A 21,743-nucleotide genomic window follows, 5' to 3' on the forward strand; every position below is an offset into this window, starting at 1 on the left:
TGGCCCAGGTGCTTGGGCCCTGCACCCCATGGGAGACCAGGAAAAGCACCTGGCTCCTGGCTCCTGCCAGGATCAGCGCGGTGCGCCGGCTGCAGCGGCGGCCATTGGAGGGTGAACCAACGGCAAAGGAAGACCTTTCTCTCTCTGTCTCTCTCTCACTGTCCACTCTGCCTGTCAAAAAATAAATAAATAAATAAATAAATAAATAAACCTTAAAAAAAGAAGACAAGAGCACTGTTCTCAGAGAACATGTATTCTATTAGTGGTAGTTAATAGTATGAAAAAAGTATGGTAACAAATAACGCATATAAATCAGCCAAATCACTTCAGAGAGTAACAATGCTACAAAGGAAAAAAAAAAAAAAACAGCTTTGTGAGAGACAGTGATGACAAGTTACTTTGGACACGCCGTCAGAGACATCTTCTGGAGAGCTGAAATCAGGGAAAAGACCTGAATGTCCAGAACAACAAAGACCTGGAATGAAAACTCCAGGTAAACAGAGCACCCAGTGCAGAAGTACTAAGACACAAATGATCTTGGCATGTTTCAGGAACAGAAAGATGGCAGCATGCTGGGGGTGGAATGAGGTGAAGGTGGAAAATCAGAAGAAGCTTGGATAAAGCAGTGCTGTGTAGGCCATGATAAACACTTTGGATTTTACTAACACTGGAAGGTTTTTGTAAAGTAATCCCATTACCTATCTATATTTTGAAAAGTTAACTCTAGCTGTTGCTTGCTTAATAAATTCTAGAAGGCCTAAAGTGGAAGCAAGGAAAACAAAAGGAGGCAACTGTAGTAGACCCTGTTGGAAATTACAGATATAGAGATCAAACTAACAGGATTTGCTGAGGAATTAGACATGGGAAGGAACGAAATTAATCACACACAGCTCCAGCCTGGTAGACTGAGGCTACAAAGCAAATGGCAGCATAGTTTACTGAGCCTGGAAAGATTAGAGGAGGACCAGAGTGGGCATTAGAGTGACAGTCATGTTTCAGAGAAATACCTATTCAACATGCAATTGAAATGTCAGATTCTAAGTAAGACTACAGATATAAATTTCCAAGTCATCCTATATACGTGGCAATTTCACCTAGAGTGAATGGAAAGAAAAAGGAACTCCAAGTTCCAGAATATTCCAACACTTGGAAGCGGAGCAGAGAAGCAGCAAGTATATTATCACATCACCCTTCTGGACCACAAGATCTTCGGGAGGCAGGATCCTTTGTATTTTTGTGGCACACTGTAAAACTCTGAGGTGCCCAGCACATTTTAGTGAGTGAATGAAAGCTTGCCATTGTATTTCTCAAACTTTCACTACAAAAGCATAAAACCTGAAGATAAAGGCAACAGAGGCTCACATATGGTTGGTACTCAATTATTTGTTTAATGAAGGAAAGAAAAAACCTGGGACTGTGTTTTGGTAGACATATTTTAGTACTCACTGTTCCAGAAAACACAGCAAGGAAAGACAGAAAGTAGTAACCTGTACCCCACACTTTTTTTTAAAAGTTGTTACAGTTTAACTTTAAATAAAAAGATTTATTTATTTATTTGAAATTCAGAGTTAGAGAGAGGCAGAAGTAGAGAGAGAAGGTCTTCCATCAGCTGGTTCACTCCCCAGATTGCTGCAAGGACTGGAGCTATGCCCATCCGAAGCCAGGAACCAGGAGTTTCTTCCAAGTTTGTTTTTTTTTTTTTTTTTTTTAGAAGAAAGAAATTTATTGAGGCATCAGTGATTAGAAACATTGGGAAAGCAAAACTGACACAAAACAAACCAAAAGAATCATATTCCATTAAGAAATGGCTTCCAGAGGCACACCACATTATTTATATTCCAACAATGATAAGTATAAGGAAATAATTTTCATGTATTAATACTTAGATGTGGATCAAGGAGCTAATTGATCCATCTGTTGTTGACCCTACTAGCAAGTTTCTGTCAAATTCCCCAGATATGATCAGTTTTTATTACTTCTACGACCAGATTGTGCTCATGTTTCATGAAATCTCAGTCAGCTCTAGGTTGGTAGCAAGAGAATCTGGTTACCTCTTGTTACTGTCAAAAATGATCACAAGCTTAATGACTTAAAAAACGGAAAATGTATACTGTCACTATTTGAAGGATAAAAGTGAAATCACTCTCTCTGGCTCAAACTGAAATGCAGGGAATAAGGTCTGTGCTCCAGCCAGTATCTACAGAATAATCTTTTCATTGCCAACTCCAGCTTCTGGTAGCCTCTGTCTTTATGATTACATCACTTTCATCTTTGCCTTCATGATGACATTGATTTTCATTTTCTTTGAGTATAAACCTCCTTTTGCCTTTGGATTGTGACCACATATGTGATTCCAGCCAGGACTACATGGAAAACCCCAATTAACACAATCCAAAGGTCTTTAATAAAATCACATATATAAAGATGGTCCCAAGGGCTTGGGCCATCTTCTACTGCTTTCCCACGCCAAAGCAGGGAGCTGGATCAGAAGTGGAGCAGCCAGGACTTGAACCGGCACCCATATGGGATGCTGGCACTACCCCACACTTCTAAGAATAATCACAAACACCCTAAACTCCTTATCTTGCTCCCTACTACAGGTCAGAGGCAGAATGTCACTCAGGGCTGCAACTGGAAGAAAAGGGACGTTAATGTCCATACTGAAGCAGAGTTCCGTCTTTCTTGTTTGGTTTTGTGTGTTGTGTGTGTGTGTGTGACAGGCAGAGTTAAGACAGTGAGAGAGAGACAGAGAGAAAGGTTTTCCTTTTCTGTTGGTTTACCCCCCAAACGGCTGCTACGGCCGGCACGCTGCGCCGATCCGAAGCCAGGAGCCAGGTGCTTCTTCCTGGTCTCCCATGCGCCCAAGCACTTGGGCTATCCTCTACTGCCCTCCCGGGCCACAGCAGAGAGCTGGACTGGAAGAGGAGCAATCCGGACAGAATCTGGAGCCCCAGCGGGGACTAGAACCAGGGGTGCTGGCACCGCAGGCAGAGGATTAGCCAAGTAAGCCGCGGCGCCCGTCTAGATTTCTTTCACGTCATAAGTATGCATTACATACCAACTATCTGCCAGGTACTAGAATTAGTATTAAGTACTAGAAGTACAAAAGCAAAACAGATAGGATACAACAAATACCTTCCATCCTAAAGAGGAAGGCAACTATTACATAAATATGTCAATATGTATCTTAAAATGATATGTTGTCTGTGACAACAGACACCACTGCAGTCATTGGGGCAGGAATCAGAAGGAAGGCAGCAGGTTTCTAACATGAAGTACCTTAATTAAGTCAACTTGGGAGGTGGGGATAGGGTAAAAGTTATCTAGTCGCTGGTAAGGACATGGATGAAGCCCTTAAGGTAGGAAGAAAATTAGGATGACCCAAATCCTAAACTTTAAGATGGGCCAGTAGGGCTGGCGCTGTGGCTCAGCAGATTAAAGCCACTGCCTACAGCACCAGCATCCCATAGGGGTGCTGGTTCAAGTTCCGGATGTTCCACTTCTGATCCAGTCTCTGCTAGTATGCCTGGGAAAGCAAGGGAGTATGGCCCAAGTGCCATTGTATTTCTCATGTGGTAGACCCAAATGAGGCTCCTAGCTCTTGGCTTCAACCTGGCCCAATCCCAGCTGTTGTGGAGTGAACCAGCAGATGGATGATCTCTCTCTTTCTCTCTCTGTAATTCTGCCTTTCAAATAAATAAATCTTAAAAAAAAAAAAAGCCAGTAAATATAGAGCCATACAGGGAACATTAAAGATTTTTGAAAACTTGACCCTTGTTCTGTCACTCTGCCTTTCAAATAAATAAATAAATCTTAAAATAAAAAAAATAATACAGGGGCAGGGATGGAGGTAGTATTGTGGCGTAGCAGGTAAGCTGCTGCTACAACACAGGCAGGAATGCTGCTCTGAGTTCTGGCCGCTATCCGCTATGCTTCTAATTCAGCTCCCGAGTAATGTGCCTGCAAAAGCCGCAGCAGATGGCAGTGCTGCCACCCAAGTAGGAGACCAGGATGGAGTTCCTGGCTCCTGACTTCACGTTGGCCCACATCTGGCTGCTCTGTCCACTTAGGGAGTGAACCAGTGGATAGAAGATCTCTCTTGCTTCCTCTCTCTGTCCCTCTGCCTTTGAAACCAACAGATCTTTAAAACAAACAAACAAAAGACAAAAAACCCTAAATCCTACACTGCAGGAGTGGACATAGAAAGGTTTTAAACAAGGGAACACCAGGATCAAACTGGCAGATTTGTGAGGTTTTAATTTTTAAATTTTTTTTGAGAGACAATGAGTGTCCCCACACATTGGTTCACTCCCCCAAAAGCCTTAACAGCCAGCTGGGCCCAACCAAAGCCAGGAGCCAGAGACTCAATCCTGGTGTCCCACGTGGATGGCAGGAACCAATTAATCCATCATTGCTGTGTTCCAGGGTCTGTACCAGCAGACAGCTGGAGTCAGAAGCCAACACTTCCATTCCATGTGAGTTCTGGAACCACCACTTCTTAGCTTCTGATGCAGCTTTCTGCTGATGCACCTGGAAAAAGCAGAAGACGGCCCAGGTACTTGGGGCCCTGCACCCACATGGGAGACCGGGATGAAGCTCCTGGCTCCTGGCCTGCCTGGCCCAGCCCTGGCCGTTACGGCCATTTGGGATAGAAGATAATCACTCTCTCTATGTAACTCTGCTTTTCAGATAAATAAATATTTGAAACAAAATAAAATAAAATCACTCTGGATGCTTTAAGTAGACTGAACAGTAGGGAGAAAAGAAAAGATTCAAGATTACCAGTTAGAAGCTACTGCAGTTATCCAAGTAAAAAATAATGGTGGCTTTGATCATCAATGTTAAACCAGAATAAAAATTTTTGAGATTTATTTAAGAGATTAATTTTTAAAAAAAAAAGCAGTATGCCTTAGTGACTGGCCCCATGTAACTCCCAGGTTTCTGGACTGAATAACTAGGTGGACCACAAGCTATGGCTTACAGGGATGGGCCTCACTAGAAAAGCACATGTAAAATGGGTGGTAAAGGCTTGAGCTCATCATTAAATGCTCATGATATACCCAAGTAAAGGATCAAGAAAGAGGTAAGTGGACATGTGAGATGCTCAGCAGAGATCTGAACTAAAGATACAAACAGGGGCATCTACAGAGATGGTACTTAAAGACACAGCCATGGATGTGAAGTCCTCTGGAGAAAGCAGAGAAAAGACAAGAAATCTTATCACTCCCAAGCCCTGAGGAAACAACACATAGAGATTAGATAGAACAAGAACTAGTGAAGAACAGGGAAAAGCAGTGGGCCAGAGTGGTAGGAAGAAAACCAGGAAACAAGTACTACAGAAGTGAAAGGACATGTATTTCAGTTGGGAAATGGTCAGTGGTGACACAGACCGCTGAAATAAGAATGTTAATGATTCTCAGGTTTCTAGGCTAGCACAACAAAGCTCATTTAACAATAATATAGGCGGATTACAGCATTAAACTGTTACCAAGACGCATGGTTAACCATGCAGGCCCCAGGTGTAAATCCCATCTCCACTATTACTTTTTTTAAGATGTATTTATTTGAAAGGCAGAAATGCAGAGAGGAGAAGGAGGGAGAGAAATCTTCCATCTGCTGGTTTATCCCCCAAATGGTCGCAACAGCCAGGGCTGGGCCAGGCTGAAGCCAGGAGTTAGGAGCTTCTTCCAGGTCTCCCACATAGGTGTAGGGGCCCAAGTGCTTGGGTCTTCTTCCACTGCTTTTCCCAGGTACACTCAAATATGGAATATAAGCATCTTAACTGAATATGTCAACCACCAGCCCCTGGAGCTGGATCTGAAGTGGAGCAGCCAGGACTTAAACCAGCACTCATATGGGATGCCGGCACTGCATACGGAGGTTTAACAATCTACGCCACAGGGCTGGCCACCCCCAACTGTACTACTTACTGTGTGGTTACAGGTATATCACTTAATATCTCTAGGAAGACAAAAGTAATACCTATCCCCAGTGGGCTGTTTTGAGGATTAAAGAAAAATCTATGTTTGTGTACACATGTGTGTGTGTCATGTAAAACCTGCTAGCAAAGACTAGTTGCTCATGAGGTAAATGATAGCTGCTAATATTTATAACATTGTTGCTACAGGGAAATGTTTTGTACACTGTAACAACAGAAATGTGTCTGAAATACTTTCACTAACTGGGATTCCCTTGTTCCTTATAAATTATGAGCTTACCAGGTCTTTTTCTTTTTTTTTTTTTAACTTTTATTTAATGAATATAAATTTCCAGAGTACAGCTTATGGATTACAATGGCTTTCCAGGTCTTTTTCTAAAAATCTTAAGGAAAACTCTATATTTAATAAACTTATGCAAAACACAGTTAAGCAAATGTCCTTCATACAGAAGTAGACCATTTTTAGAGAAGCTATTCATTATCTGGCTTTTTGCAGAGGTACCCATCACTCGTTATACATTCATGCTGTAATCAGAAGAAGTTATATATTAGGAATTCTAAAACCTGGTGGTCAAAACAAAAAAAGACTTTTAAGTCAGAAAGGCAAAAATAATATAGACCTGTTTAAAAAGAAATTTTTCTATTCAGTCACACATGTACTGTCACTGTGATGAAACAGCCTACCTCTCCTGGTTCTGCACAAGACACAGCAATCACGTCGAGAACTACACAGCAGGTAGGCAGGCAGCTTCCTCATGACTGTCTTACTTCCACAAACATGCAAAGCTATTTACGGCATCCAAAATAGCTCCACAAAAGGTACTAACACTGAGAAGAGCAGAAATAAATGGATTTGTATGACCAGTTCTTACTCCTGAACTTTTCAAGTGCCTAGCAAGAACTGCTTTTTAGCAGTACTCTAGAAGCCCTATTTAAGGTAAAATGCTTAGGGTTCCAGTCTCTCTTTTTCTCTAATGGAACTACTGTATCTTAAAAGTATTGTTTCAGGTATCGGCATTGTGGCATAGCAGGTAAAGCACCATCTATGGTGCCGGCATCCCACATGGGTGCCGGTTCGAGTCCAGCTGCTCCTCTTCTGATCCAGGTCTCTGCTATGGCCTGGGAAAGCAGTAGAAGATGGCCCAAGTCCTTGGGCTCCTGCCCAGAAGCAGCTCTTGACTTCTGATCGGCGCAGCTCCGGCCGTTGCAGCCATTAGGGGAATGAACCAGCAGATGGAAGACCTCTCTCTCTGCCTCCGCCTCTCTGTAACTCTGCCTTTCAAATAAATAAATAAATCTTTTTTTAAAAAAAGTATTGTTTCAGACTCATAAGTAATTGTTTACCATGCACGTTCCCATCAGTTGATGAAAACGCTGCATTTCAAGAACAAGCAAAGACATAGGATGTTGGATCCTGTGTCAGTAACAACTAAATGTCATTACCATCTGTCAGCTTTTGAATAGGTTACAGGAAACAAGGTGACAGACAGGCTAATTCTTTATGGATAAATATCCACATTACATCATCCTACTGTACTCATTTGCACCTTCAGAAGAAACTGCCACAAAGGGGAACAAAAACATTCAACTGGTGCATGAATTATGAAAAAGCTTTTTTAAATGTCATAAAAATATGAATAAGCTTCTGAAATGTAGAATATTTTAAGACTTACAGGGCTATTTAAGATTCAGGATTTTTGATGTAACTGAATTAAAGAGGACTTTTGCACAGTTTGAGAAATAAAATGAGGTACAATTAAGAAGTGTGTACAGCCCTGTACAGATGGCCTGATCCTGACACAAGATGTTAACAAAGCAGGTTAATGGGGGAGGGGAAAGCCTGCATTTTCAATGCTATAATTCAGCTGACCCCACCCCCGAAACCCTTTTTTAAAGCAGGAGGGCTAACATTTAAGAATTATTAAAAAAAAAAAAAAAAACAAAAACAGAAAATAAGTCTCTTTTAGATTCCATGGTCCAAGTGAATCTACTTACTGTTTTCAAATATGTTTGGGGAGTCACTCTGTTACTTTGATAAATAACATTTGGAAAATATGACAATTGGATTTTTAGATTCTTGCCTCAGAAGTATTCTGCTAAAAGAAATAACAGAAAAAAAACTAGATAGTATTTCATTTTCATTTACCTAATACACTTTCCATTTGAAACAAAATATTCTGCACAAACAGCTATCACTGCTGTTCACTAAACAGCAAGCAATCTTAACTTGTGAAAATCATCATATTCAATGCAAAAGCTACTTGGAAAACGATGGTTAAATTATCACAAAAAAAAGAATAGGAAAAGTGTCAAATGTTTTTCATGAAACTTCTTGTAACAGCTTACTTATATATAATACAAAATGACTGCTATTTGTGAAAGGTTTCAGCGCTGAATTATTTAGCTCCAAACTGGTATACCACATTTATTTTTTCTCCCCGCTCTTTTAAACAAAGGACCTAAAATTTTCTAACAAGGTTTTTCCCCCCTCTTTCTTAAAGAAAATTTTTCTCATTCTTTCACAATCATCCCAAGGTACAATCTAAGACAAAGAACAGCTATTCGTCACACATATTTTCCAAATCATGACCGTGGAACTTGCATACAAACAAAGACGACAACCTAGAACACTGTAATATATTAAGTAAAAAAAAAAAGTTCACTTCTGTCGTGCAAATAATAAAGAAACCTGATGAGATCACAAAGCCACGAAGCTTCCTGTTGGTAGCTGGGGATGAAGTCATTAGCAACCCAGGATTCCCTGGTCCTTGTAATCAGAAGCTGCACCTACCAGATTCAGTATTGTTCCGGAGAGGTGGCTTTAAAACACCCGGCTCCCGAATCCTCCAAGCCAGACCACGCCTTCCAGTTATCATTCAAATTGGACTGCTACACCGTGTGCCACTACTACACATTTCCCGCGAGCTTAAGTATCAAGCAGGAGCCAACATTTTAGATTCCCTTGGTCCTGCTGGAGGACAGATGAACTCTTGAACCCCACGCTACGTAACGAAGCCGAGATGGAGAAGCATGCTTCGGTTCTGGAACCTTTATGGCCGTCAGTGACTCCCCCTACCCCATTTCTCCCCAACTCTCAGTCACCCCCAAGGTCCAGAAAGCGCCGAGAGATCCCTTACTTCCTGCTGTTGTTAAAACGGGAGGAAACCCAAGAGCAACTTCGAACGCGTGGAAGAGAAATCGCTCGATCTTGGCCACCAGTGCAAACATATGTCACCCAGCCCCGGCGCAGCACTCGCGCCCCGCCGGGCCCCCTCCTCGGCCCCGAGCCCCGGAGGTTCTGGCTAGCCCAGTCCTCCTGGGTCCCCCAGGGTGAGGGGACGCAGCTCTGCGCCTCTTCCTCTCCCGCTTCCCCCACCCTGGCCGCCGAGGCCCCCGAGACCACACTGTGGGCCACCGAGGTTCCCATACAATGGAATGTCACTGCCCCGAAGTCCCCGGCGCCTCCCTCCGCCCGCAGGAGCCAGCCCTGGGGCTCTCCCGGATCCCGAGTTCAGCCACGAGCCCAAACTTCACCATGTGAGAGCCCAGGACCGGGAGGTGACGGAGCCCCAAGACTCCCGCCCAGCTCTTCTTCCAGCCACGGTCCACCCCACCCCCCCGCCAGCCCCAGGCGCGAATCCTGCACCAGGCGTCCCCCACTCCCCGGGGACCACCCCATAGGAGTCATCAGCCCCCTCCCCTGAGCGGGAGCAAGGGCGAACGGAGGGCTCCCCGCCGGGCCCGGACCCCTGGGCGGCGCTGCACCCGCGCGAAGGCCCCAAACACATCCCCGGCCTTTCCTGGCCCACCGCGACCCCGCCGCCCACCCTCCCTACCTGGCCTTGAGGCTGGGGCTGCTGCCGCTGCTGCTGCAGCTGCTGCTGGCGGCGGCGGCCGCGGATCGGGGTTCGTAGGCCCAGGTCGGGGTGGGGGGCTGTGCGGCGGCGCTGGCGGGGGGCGCGGGAGGCGGCGGCGGGTCCGCGAAGCCCGAGGTCGCGTAGTTCCTGTCCATCGTGGGGGTTGCGTAGGGAGGGCGGGCAGCTGTGGGGGCTCCTCTAGGGCCCTGTGAGAGGGGGGCGGGAAGGGAGGGAGGGGCGGGGGGAGGAAGAGGAGGAGGAGGAGGCGGCGGTCGAGGGAGCTGCCCCCTCACATGGCCCCGGCGGGCAGACGGGAGGAGGGCGCGCTGGCGAGTCTGTGCCGCAAGAACCCGGGCCGCAGCGGGCGGCGAGGCCCCAGAGGGCCGTCAGGGAAGCGGCGGCACCCGCGGCCGGGACTCGCGGCGGCGGCGACGGCGGCGGCGGCGGCCGCTTCGCCCCATGTTGGTGGATTTCCCAGGATGCACCTCCCGCCCCCCTCCGCCCCGCGGCCTCGCCCCGCCTCCCCTCGGCGCCCCGCGCTCTCAGCTCGCGGGCCAGGCGGGCGGCCAGCGAGGCCTCCGCCGCTACCGGCCGCCTCACGAGGGGCAGCCGCGGCGGAGGAGCGCCCGCTAGCCGGAGCCAGTGGAGTCGGCGGGCGGCAGACTTCCCGCCCTCCGCACCTCGGAGCAGCGCTGTCCGCGCTCGCCGCGCCCCGCGTGGGAAGGGGCCGCGCCTGCCGGTGGCCCGGCGCGGGGGAGGGGACAGCGAGCGGAAACCTAGCGTGGGGTGTAAGGTGCGGCAAAGCGGGAGGCTGTCAGCGCTTCGGCCTGGACTTCGTTGTGGACCCTTCGGGTTATTTTGAGGGACTCAAATATTCGGTTCCCAGGTCGCTGTTTCTCTCCCTGCGCTCCGAAGCAAAAACAGCTGAACGAGCTGTTTTACAGTTGGTTTACCTCCTTCCTGCCCAAAGCTTGCAGGGCTACGGGACTCTTTTCCTGCTGTTAAGGGAGATTTATATTCAAAAGAGATTCAAATTCAAATGTATTATTTTCCAATCCTTGCTGAAAGGGCCTTTCCCAGGGGTTCTTATTAACTGTCCCCACCCCCACTTCGGGGATTTGCTCGCTGTGCGTTTCAGAATCTCCTGTCCCGAGACAAATACTGCCTCTTCACTGATTAGTCCACCTACCTTCTGGATGACTTTCAGAAAATTTAAACGCCCCACGCACTCTACGTTGGGTTTTTTGTTGTGTATTTGAGGCTTGGTGCGTTAGCAGGACTGCACCCGGACGTTTCTTAGCTGACCTGCGAGTGTTTGGTTTGGGTAATGAGTGACTATTGAGGATCTTCTGTTGCATATCAACGCTGTGTTCCTTCTCAGGAGTAGTGAAGGTCGTGGAAATCGTCCGGCCCTTAAGACAGAAATTAAAAGTCAAAATGACAGTAAAGCATAATGACCACCTACCTACCTCCCTTTGGAAAAATCACTATGGGTTCAACCCAGAAATCTACCCCTCAAAATAAGCCCAACATAGAGGTTTATAATAAACAGGACACACTGTCGCTGATGACCATTTGAAAAGCAGTTTAAACTTGGGTAAGCCCTAGTATGGGATTAATCTTGTTCTGGGAGATTGTGTTTTCCTCGTGGCGCCGACATCCTTTTGTTCTTATTCATCCCTCTCTGTAAGCCCTTCTGCACCTGTAATGTTTGGAGCCGGGTTTCCCCGGGTGAGGAATCGAGGCCGAAAGTAGTAGTTATTTACAAATGAATTCAAAGGTGTGGGCACAAATGACCTTGCCAATTTTATGTTAATTGGAGTATGCATTTACTGAGGATATCTTTGAAAATTCGTTTTCCTTGGGGGAAGGAATTTGCCAGAGTAGCCGGAGAGCCTTCCGAGAGGTAATGAAAATCTTCATTTACAACATGTATTTTTTTTTCCTGCAGAGTGGAAATCTGGACTCTAAATAGAAAAGTTTTCACAGCCAGATACTTTATGTATAAGAACTTATACTTTTGTGCGCACTGGAGTTTTGGAAGTGCAGGAAACGGAGTGGCATGCTGTAAATGTTTTATGGCACTTAGTTTGAGATACCCACCACTGGTGCTGGCAATACCAAACAAGTGGCAATAAAATCTTTATAGTCCCTCATACCATTATGTAGTTTGTTTATGCCACATAAATCAGAAAAGCTATGAAGGGAAAAGTTTAGTATTTCCAAATAATACTATGTTATTTTGCCCATTACATAAAATTACCTTGGTTTACCCCAAATGAATACAAACGTAGTTCCAAGAGTTACTTCATGTGTACATACAGTATCAATCTATTTAATATTTTTAATTGCCAAGTCATTCTTGTTTTGATGTATGTAAATAAATCTAAAAATGTGTACAGGGTTTGGCACCCATCTTCATTCCATATCACATTTCAGAGTGCCTGGGTTCTGAAACCTGGCTCCACTCTCAATTCAAGCTTCCAGGTAATGTGCACCCTGGGAGGTACTGGTGATGGCTCAGGTAGTTGGGTTCCTGCCACCCATGTTAGCAATGTGGATTGAGTTGCTGGCTACTGGCTTTGTTGCAGTTATTTGGGAAATAAGACAGTGAATGGTAGCTTCTTTCTCTCTCTCTCTCTATCTCTCTCTCTGCCTCTTGAATAATTTTTTAAACAATTTTATACAATTACGGGCTGCCAGCATCCCATATGGGTGCCAGTTCAAGTCTCAGCTGCTCCACTTCCCATCCAGCTCCCTGCTAATGGCCTGGGAAAGCAATAGAAGGTGGCCCAAGTCCTTGGGCCCCTGCACCCACAAGGGAGACCCAGAAAAATTTCCTGGCTCCTGGCTTCAGATCAGCCTGATGCCAGCCATTGTGACCACTTGGGGAGTGCACCATCAAATGGAAGACCTTTCTTTCTGTCTCTCCCTCTCTCTCTCTCTCTCTCTCTGTAACTCTGCCTCTCAAATATATATATATATATATATATATATATCTTTCTAAAAATGTATACAATCAATACTATCTGAAAAATGTCTTCTTCTCAACTGAAAATATGTTTACATGTCTTAAGAAGTTTCGGTGCTGTCTTTCAAAGAATTCCTACAAAACTACTTCAAGTCTGAATCAAAAGCCTAGAATAAAAGATTGTTGTTCTTGTTTTAAATAAAAGCATTCATTCTTTCAAGATCCAAATGAAACATTGTATCTTCCATGACATTTCCTCACTCCCATAGGTAAAGTCAATTGCTTCTTTTCAATTGTCCTATGGTGTTTTATTCTGATTTCTACATTCTACCATATCACATGACTTTACAATCAACTGTGTATCTGCCACTCTCCTTCATAGATCATGAATTCCATAAAGTAGGGAATGTATTTGAAGCATTCTTTTATTTCCAGGACTTTGTGCTATGCCTGATATGATAGTAGGATCTAAATACATGTTTGTTGGAGCCCACGTTGTGGTGTAAAGCTACCACCTGCAATGCTGGCATCACATATTGGCATTAGTTTAAGTCCCCAGTGCTCCACTTTGATCCAGCTCCCTGCTAATGAGCCTGGGAAAGCAGCAGAAGCCCCTGCATCCACATGGGAGTCCTGGATGGAGTTCCAGTATCCTGGCTTTGGCCTGGCCCAGCCCAGGCTGTTTGAGGCCATTTGGGGAGTGAACTATAGGATGGAAGATCTCTTTCTCTCTCTCTCTCTCTCTCTGGAACTCTTTTTAAATAAATATTTTCTTAAAATATTTATTTATTTATTTGAGAGGTAGAGTTACAGACAATGAGAGGGAGACAGAAAGGTCTTTCATCCACTGGTTCACTCCCCAGGTAGACACAAGTGGCCAGAGCTGAGCTGATCCAAAGCCAGGAGCCAGGATCTTCTTCTGGGTCTCCCCCATTGGTGCAGGGGCCCAAGCACCAGGACCATCCTCTGCTGCTTTCCCAGGCCACAGCAAAGAGCTGGATTGGAAGTGGAGCAGCCAGGACTAGAACCGGCACTTATATGGGGTGCTGGTACCAAAGGCAGAGAATTAACCTACTGCACCACAGGGTCAGCCCCAATAAATAAATTTTAAAAATAAATAAATAGGGACCGGTGCTGTAGTGTAGACGGTTAAGCCACAGCCTGGAGTGCTGGCATCCAACATGGGTGCCATTTTCAGTCTCAGCTGCTCCACTACTGATCCAGCTCCCTGCTAATGCACCTGAAAGCAGAGGAAGATGGACCAAGTTTTTGGGACCCTGTGCCCATACAGGAAACCCGGAAGAAGCTCCTGGCTCCTGACTTCAGACTGTCCCAGGCTTGGTGGTTGCAGCCATTTGGGGAGTGAGCCAGTGGATGGAAGATCTTCCTCTCTCTCTCTCTCTCTCTCTCTCTCTCTCTCTCTCTCTCTATCTTTCTTTGTATATCTCTGCCTTTCAAATAAATAAATCCAAAAAAAGAAATAAATAAAATAATGCACATGCTTTTAAAGCCTGTGTCCTTTTAAAAAATAAATAGAATGAGAGGCGAGGAGGGGGTCCAGTGTTGTGGCATAGCAGGCTATGCTGCTGCCAGGCTATACTGGCATCCCAAGTGAACACCAGTTTGCGTCTCAGCCGTGGTTCAAGTACTAGCTGCTCTGCTTCTGACCCAACTCCCCGCTAATGTGCCTGGGAAAGCAGTGAAAGATGGCTCAAGTACTTTGCACCCTTCCAACCACATGGGAAACCTAGATGGAGGTTCAGGCTTCTAGCTTCTGCCTGGTCCAAATCCATCCATTGTAGCAAGCTGGAGAGTGATCCAGTAGATGGGAGATGTCACTCTTTGTCTCTCCCTCTCTCTCTAACACTGCCTTTCAAATAAATAAATTACTTTAAAATAAAATGAGAGGAGATTAAAATCAAAGGTAGTTTGGTTGCAAAATGACTTTGGAGACCTTTCTCAGGACAGCAGTTTGACCCAGCAATTAAGATGTTACTTGGGACACCAGCATCCCATATCAGAGGGCCTGGGTTCCAGTCCCAGCTCTGCTTAGCACCCAGCATCCTGCTAATGCACATACTGAGAGGCAGTGGTGATGGCCCAAGTACTTGTGTCACTGCCAGCTACCCTCATGGGAGATCTTGATTGAGTTCCAGGATCCTGGCTTTGGCCTGGCCCAGCCCTGGCCGCTGTCACCATTTAGGGAGTCAATCAGCAGATGGAAGTTGTCACCCCTTGCCCCAACCTGCTCTGTATCTCTGCCTTTCAAATAAATAAATCTTTCAAACAAAAGGAAAATAAAAAATCATAATAATAAAGTCAGGACTGGCATTGTGGAACAGCAGGTTAAATTGTCACTTGAGACACCCAGCTTCCTGCTAATGCCCCTGGAAGAACAGCAGAAAGTGGCCCAAGTACTTGGGCCCCTGCCACCCATGTAGCAGACCCAGATGGAGTTCCAGGCTCCTGGCTTTGGCCTGGCCTAGCAGTGGCCATTACAGCTATTTGGGGAGTGAACCAGCATATTAAAAACAATCAATCTCTCTCTCCCCCCACCCCGTCTCTCCCTTTCTCTGTAACTCTGCCTTTCAAATAAATAAATATTTATTTTAAAAATAATAATTTAAATAAAATTAATTAAAATTATGTAAATAAAATTATTTTTTAAATAATAAAAATAAAAAGGGCCAGTGCCACGGCTCACTAGGCTAATCCTCCACCTTGCGGCGCCGGCACACTGGGTTCTAGTCCCAGTTGGGGCGCCGGATTCTGTCCCGGTTGCCCCTCTTCCAGTCCAGCTCTCTGCTGTGGCCAGGGAGTGCAGTGGAGGACGGCCCAAATGCTTGGGCCCTGCACCCCATGGGAAACCAGGAGAAGCACCTGGCTCCTGCCATCGGGTCAGTGCGGTGCGCCGACCGCAGCGTGCCAGCCGTGGCGGCCATTGGAGGGTGAACCAATGGCAAAAGGAAGACCTTTCTCTCTGTCTCTCTCTCTCACTGTCCACTCTGCCTGTCCAAAAAAAAAAAAAAAAAAAAAAAAAGGATTCTTTCTGCTTTCCACCCCCTTATCTCCCACTTCTTTCTGGATTTATTCTCAAGATGTATGCCTTAGATTATGCCCATGAATGATCTCCCACATTTTTCATCCTCTTCTTATTCCATTAAAAAATAAGTATTGTTTAGCCTAATGATTAAGATACTGACATCCCACATCTGAGTGCCTGGGTCCGCGCCCCTCACATGAGAGACTCAGATTGATTTCTTAGCTGTTGGCTTTGACCAGACCCAGCCCTGGCTGTTGTCGATATTTGGGAAGTGAATCAGTATACGTTCTCTCTGTGTCTATCTCTGTCTGTCTCTCAAATAAAAATAAAATAACTTAAAAAAATATTGGATTTAGACCCACTAGTTCATTACCCTCATCTTATAGTTGAGAAAACTGAGGCCCGCAGTTCAATAACTTGCTTTGAAGGAATGGAGGAAATCATTTGGGGCAGAGAGCAGTGGAATTTAATCTTCACGGAGGTGGCCTTGTTCATTAGCTTTCTGGGGAATGCAAAATTTGGGGTAACCTAACTAGAGATATCACTAAGTCCGTGCATTCCTATGTGACAAATAGGCCAGTCTTGAAACAGAAAGATCCTAGAAGATCAAGTTTGTGATATTATGAAGAATCTCAGGAGCATATTTGTAAGAAGTGGGTTGAATAGCAGAGGAGGGCTTGGTTTTCAGTTTTTCATTTCTTTTCTGGCACTGAGGAGAACTATAAGTCTTGTCTTTGCTAGGGCAGCCCTGGTTTCAATCTCTTAGATCAACATCAGAGATTAAATTAAAACATCAGAAATGAAGTAGGGGATGGAGCTATGGCATAGCGGGCTAAGTAAGCTCTGCCTGCAGTACCCATGTGGGATGCCAGTTCTAGTCCCAGCTGCTCCACTTTTAATCCAGATCTCTTCTAAGGCCTGCGAAAGCCGTAGAGGATGGTGCAAGCACTCCAAGCACTCCTTGTACCCGCATGGGAGATCCAGAGGAAGCTCCTGGCTCCTGGCTTTGGATTGGCCCAGCTTTGGCTGTTGCAGCCATTTGGGGAGTGAACCATGGGATGGAAGACCTTTCTCTCTATCTCTCCCTCTCTCTGTAACTCTGCCTCGCAAATAAATAAACAAAATCTTAAAAAAAAGTAAGCCCTATTTGATAGGGTTGACCATATAAATCATCTCTGATTCCTCTTTCGGTTGCCTGCTATACACTCTAGGGAGAAAGCATTTGAATAGGAGAACAGCATTGAAGGCTGCCACAGCCTCGCTTGGAAGCCACAGTCTCACTTGGCCATCTCTTCTAAGAGACAGTGATAAGTCAAAATCCACGCAGTGAAGAGAGCTTCTAGAAGCAAACTTGATCATCAATTGTGGATGCAGTGGTAGTGGTCTGAGCTGTGGAAACAGAACAACTCTTGGGCATTGGTAGATGACTTACCTGATCAGGAGACTGGAAGAAGCAAGTGAATGAATACCAGGAGGTTTGAGAAAAGAAGCACCATTTAAATAGGACCTGGAAAAATTTGGGGTATGGCCTGATCATGATGTCTTTAGATGAACGTCTTTTATCTCCCTGATGAGATTACAAGAAATATAAACCTTATTCTGTACATGATAGCAATTCTCATCAAAATAATATGCATTGAGCATGTGCTCATACTTGGATTGCTAGGTTCTGTGCTAAGAGCTTTACGCAGATTGTCACATCTAATCCTCATAATATCCGTAAGATGTGGGTAATGATTATTAGTAATCTTGTTTTACAGGAAACTGAAGATTAATGAATTTAAGTAACTTTCCCAACATCAGGTAAGCTACTATAAGACAATAATGAGAGTGGAGCTTCAAACTAGCTCTGTTTGACTCTACAACCCAAAGCTTAAGGAGCTACAGCTTTCTCCACTGAAGAGTTATATTTTCCTTTCCCATTAGTAAGTATTTTGTGGGTACTTTAAGGCTGTGCTAATTCCTCAGGCATCCTTCTTGCATCTCTGGTTTTAGTATCAGTATTAGTTTCTTGTGGCTGCTGCAACAAATGACCACAAACTAGGTGGCTCAAAACAACAGAAAAGAATTGGCTCTCGCCGTTCTGGATCCTGGAAATCTAAAATACAGAAGCTAGTTAGCAGGGCCACACTCCCTGTTGAGGCTATAGGGAGAATCTTTCTTTTCCATCTGTTGATGGTATTCCTAGGCTGGTGGCCACATCACTGCACTGTCTTTACATTGCCTTCTGCTCTGTGTATCTGTCTTCTCGTCTGTCTTTTATAAGGGTATTTGCCTTTGGATTTAAGATCCACACAGTTAATTCAGGATGCTTTCATCTGGAGATCCTTATTTACATCTGTAAAGACCCCTTTTTCAAGTAAGGTAACATTCACAGATCTAAGGATTAGGATATCAACACATCTCTTGGAGGGCCATTGATCATTTCACTGGAGCACCCATTGATATTTTCCTGAACCAATTATTTATCATGGTTACCAAATAATGATTTTTCAAGTTCCATCATTCCTTCTACAATTAATAGTTATCATCCTTATGCAAGAAAGAACTTTTCCTTATCCCCATCTATTACTTTTTTAATACTTTATTGATTGAAAGGCAGAATGGGGGAGGGGAGATCTTCCTTCTGCTGATTCACTCCCCAAATGCTTATCCCCCATTTATTTAGTTATACCAATATATGATCATGATTCTTATTTTAGTCAATGAATTTGTACAGTAAAGGATTAACTCAACAGGTCTGGGCTTTTTAAAAACTGTACATTGCAAAGAAAGGTTTAGCCCCTGCCTGGCTCCAGGGTGCCTACAAAGCTATAACTTATTTTTTTCTTCTTAATGTTTATTCATTTTTATTTATTTTGAAAGGCAGAGTCTCACACACACACATGCATGCACACACACACAGAGCTTCTATCTGCTGGTTCACTTTCCAAATGCCCACTGCAGCAGGCGATGAGTCAGGCCAAAGCCAGGAATCAGAAACTCTATATGGGTCTCCCATCTGGGTTGCAGGACGCAGGTGCTTGAGTCATCATGAGCTTCCTCCCAGGGTGTGCACTAGCGGGAAGCTGGATTCACGAGAGGAGCTGGGACTCCAACCCAGGCGCTGAGTATGGGATGGGGCATCTCAAGTGGCATCTTAACTGCTGTGCCAATCATCTATCTGAATGTACTTTGTAAGAGAATATCAAACCTGATTTTATTTTTTTAAATATTGGGATGTTTACTTGAAAGAGTTACAAAGAGAGAAATACAGTGAGAGAATGAGAGATCTTTCATCTGCTGGATGACTCTCCATTGGCTGCAACAACCAGGGCTGGGTCAGGCCGAAGCCAGGAGTCAGGAGCTCCTTCAGATCTCCCATGCAGGTGCAGGGAGACACTGGGCCATCATCCATTGGTTTCCCCAGGCCTTTAGAGGGAGCTAGATTGGAAGAGGAGCAGGTGGACTCAAACCAGTGCCCATATGGGATGCCGGCGTCACAGGCAGCTGCTCTACTGGCTAACCACAGATCTAAGTAGTTACTGAATCCTCTCCTGACAGCTGTGTGTTGGCTAAAGGGATAAGGCAGAGGAAAGGAATGTTCCTAGAAGTGCTTAAAGCTGCATCTGGAAGGAATGTTTACGAGGTCAGAGCCGGAACAAATAATCCCAAAGAAGTTATTAGTGTGTGGGGTGAAATGAGTGGGCTTGAATTTTTCTTTTTAAACATTGCAATCCTCCCAAACAAAAGTTTACATGTTCCATTAGTATACGAAAGTGATCAAAGTGAATGTGATCCTTGAGTTTGGGGGCCCTTTCTCTTGCTCTCTACCCTTAGGTCCTAAGGGACCTCTTGCAACTCTGAGGCTTCTTCTCTGTTAATGCACCTGGGAAGACAGCAGCAGATGGTCCAAGTACATGGGCCCCTGCCAGCCACATGGGAGACCTTGATGGACATCCAGGCTCCTGACTTCTGTCTGGCCCAACCCTGGCCATTGGAACCGTTTGGGAAGTGAACCAGCAGACAGATCTCCTTCTCTTTCTCTCTGTCACTATGCCCTTCAAATAAATTAAAAACTTAAAAAAAAAAAAACAACCTCAGAAGCTCCTATGAAGACAGGTTGAAAACTACTGGACTAGGGACCAGCGCCGTGGCTCACTTGGTTAATCCTCCGCCTGCAGCGCCGGCATCCCATATGGGCGCCGGGTTCTAGTCTTGGTTGATCCTCTTCCTGTCCAGCTCTCTGCTGTAGGCCGGGAGTGCAGTGGAGGATGGCCCAAGTGCTTGGGCCCCTGCACCTGCGTGGGAGACCAGGAAGAAGTACCCGGCTCCTGGTTTTGGATTGGCGCAGCACTGGCCATAGTGGCCATCTGGGGGATGAACCAACGGAAGGAAGACCTTTTTCTCTGTCTCTCTCCGTCACTGTCTATAACTCTACCTGTCAAATAAAAATAAATAAATAAATAAAAAGAAAACTACTGGACTAGACAACCAGCTGGCATCCAGAGAGAGCAGTTGCTGATATGCAGGAAATGGAAAGGTGAGTGGTTAACTTGTGGTACTAATATTCTGTCTGAGGTTTTCTCATGTCAGTAAAATTCTGATAGCTACATCATAACCTGTTATATTGACAGGCCATAACTTAACTAACCCTTTATTATTGGACATTTAAGTAGTTTCTTTTACTTTATTGCTTTGTTACCAATACTGCAGGGAGCAACTTTGTGCATGGCCCTGGCTCCTCTGACTTCTCAGGGCATACTCCTAGACACAGACTTTCTTTGTCATAGAACATGGATGCTTCTTGGGCCTCTGGTAAGTGCTCCTTCATATCTATCATGCATATTGCCAAATTATTCTTTGGAAAAATTGTATCCACCTCTCTACCAAGCTCAATATGTGAACCTACTCTCTGGAGGGGATGCATGCCACATCTGCTTTTTGGACTTGCATTGTTGAAAGTAAGGGAGCAGTAGCTACTTTTGTGTCATTTGCATTACAGTATTGAATCACTGTGGGTTCCTTTTCCCTTTAAAGTTCGTTCTAGACAGAGCCAATGTTAGCCGTCAAGTCCCAGTGCCCCAAGCCCAATGCCGACTAGACCTGAACATCCTTTCCCACCTTGCCATCTTGCTTAGATCGACAGCCCTCTTCCCTCTTTTCAAACACTTACCTGACAAAGTCAATACAGTTCAGTGATCCCTCTCCAACTCTCACTCTTAACTCCTGAGACAAATAATAAACAAACAAAATAACAAAACTTAAGGATAAAAGCCATTCTACTTGGGGCTGGTGTTGTGATGTAGTGGGTAAAGGCACCAACTGCCGCTCTGGCATCTCCTATGGGTGTGGGTTCAAGACTTGGCTGCCCCACTTCTGGTCCAACTTCCTGCTAATGCACCTGGAAAATGCACCTGGAAAATGCTAATGCAGCAGAATATGGCCCAAGTACTTGAGCCCCTGCACCGATGTGGGAGACCCAGACAAAGTTCCTGCCTCTTGGCCTGCCTGGCCCAGCCCAGGTCATTGTGGTCATTTGTGGAGTGAAGCAATGGATGGAACACCTCTCTTTCTGTCTCTTCCTCTCTCTGTGTAACTCTTTTAAATAAATAAATAAATAAATAAATCCTAAAAAAAAAAAAAAAAAAAAGAAAGACATTCTAGTTGAGAAACAAGTTATATGAAAAAAATATTAAGTTAGAGTTTTTGAGATTATGAAAGTACTTGTGAATGTTTTTTCAAAGGTTTATTTATGTATCTATTTTTTTAAAGCTGTCTTGAGCTGTCTTTTCCTGCTTTCCCAGATGCATTAGCAGGGAGATGGATTGGAAGTGGAGTAGCCGGGACTCGAACCAGCACTCATATGGGATCAGGCAATAACTCTACACACTACACAACACTGGCCCCTGGACATTTGGGTTTTTCCACTTTAAGACTATGATGAGTAGTACA

At 44.9% G+C, this 21,743-nt stretch overlaps 2 protein-coding genes across 6 annotated transcripts in view; one reads left to right on the forward strand and one right to left on the reverse strand.

The window, feature by feature from the left end:
• The window catches only part of QSER1 (glutamine and serine rich 1), an 88,492-nt gene extending 78,494 nt beyond the window's left edge, over window positions 1-9,998 (reverse strand). Inside the window, exons 1-2 of one of the 5 annotated variants that reach the window (XM_051825482.3) lie at window positions 9,775-9,983; window positions 7,934-8,034 (exon numbers count right to left, since the gene is read on the reverse strand). Coding sequence is in view for 1 of the 5 variants with exons in the window: in XM_051825478.3 (XP_051681438.3) it covers window positions 9,775-9,950 (176 nt within the window). In the remaining 4 variants the exon portion in view is untranslated. Of the gene's footprint in view, window positions 1-7,933; window positions 8,035-8,729; window positions 8,910-9,774 lie in introns of those variants that run through there. The other 4 variants (XM_051825487.3, XM_070071647.2, XR_016230481.1 and 1 more) reach the window with 4 other exon arrangements.
• Window positions 9,999-10,088: 90 nt separating this feature from the next.
• On the forward strand, window positions 10,089-11,397 carry LOC149128348 (uncharacterized). The gene is made up of 2 exons (XM_089327757.1): window positions 10,089-10,588; window positions 11,177-11,397. Exons 1-2 carry the CDS (start codon window positions 10,089-10,091, stop codon window positions 11,247-11,249), a joined length of 573 nt encoding a protein of 190 aa, XP_089183883.1. The 3' UTR covers window positions 11,250-11,397.
• Window positions 11,398-21,743: the final 10,346 nt, after the last annotated feature.

Source organism: Oryctolagus cuniculus, chromosome 1 (assembly GCF_051225735.1).
Source record: "Oryctolagus cuniculus isolate XC-2025 breed Fujian yellow rabbit chromosome 1, ASM5122573v1, whole genome shotgun sequence".
Taxonomy (NCBI): domain Eukaryota; kingdom Metazoa; phylum Chordata; class Mammalia; order Lagomorpha; family Leporidae; genus Oryctolagus; species Oryctolagus cuniculus.

What these genes read in the sequence shown, in the direction of transcription:
- LOC149128348 (XM_089327757.1), top strand. Translation starts at nt 10,089, where the DNA reads ATGGCCCCGGCGGGCAGACGGGAGGAGGGCGCGCTGGCGAGTCTGTGC. An exon ending in AACCTAGCGTGGGGTGTAAG is followed by an intron (nt 10,589 to 11,176) that starts GTGCGGCAAAGC and finishes GTTCCTTCTCAG; the next exon opens with GAGTAGTGAAGGTCGTGGAA.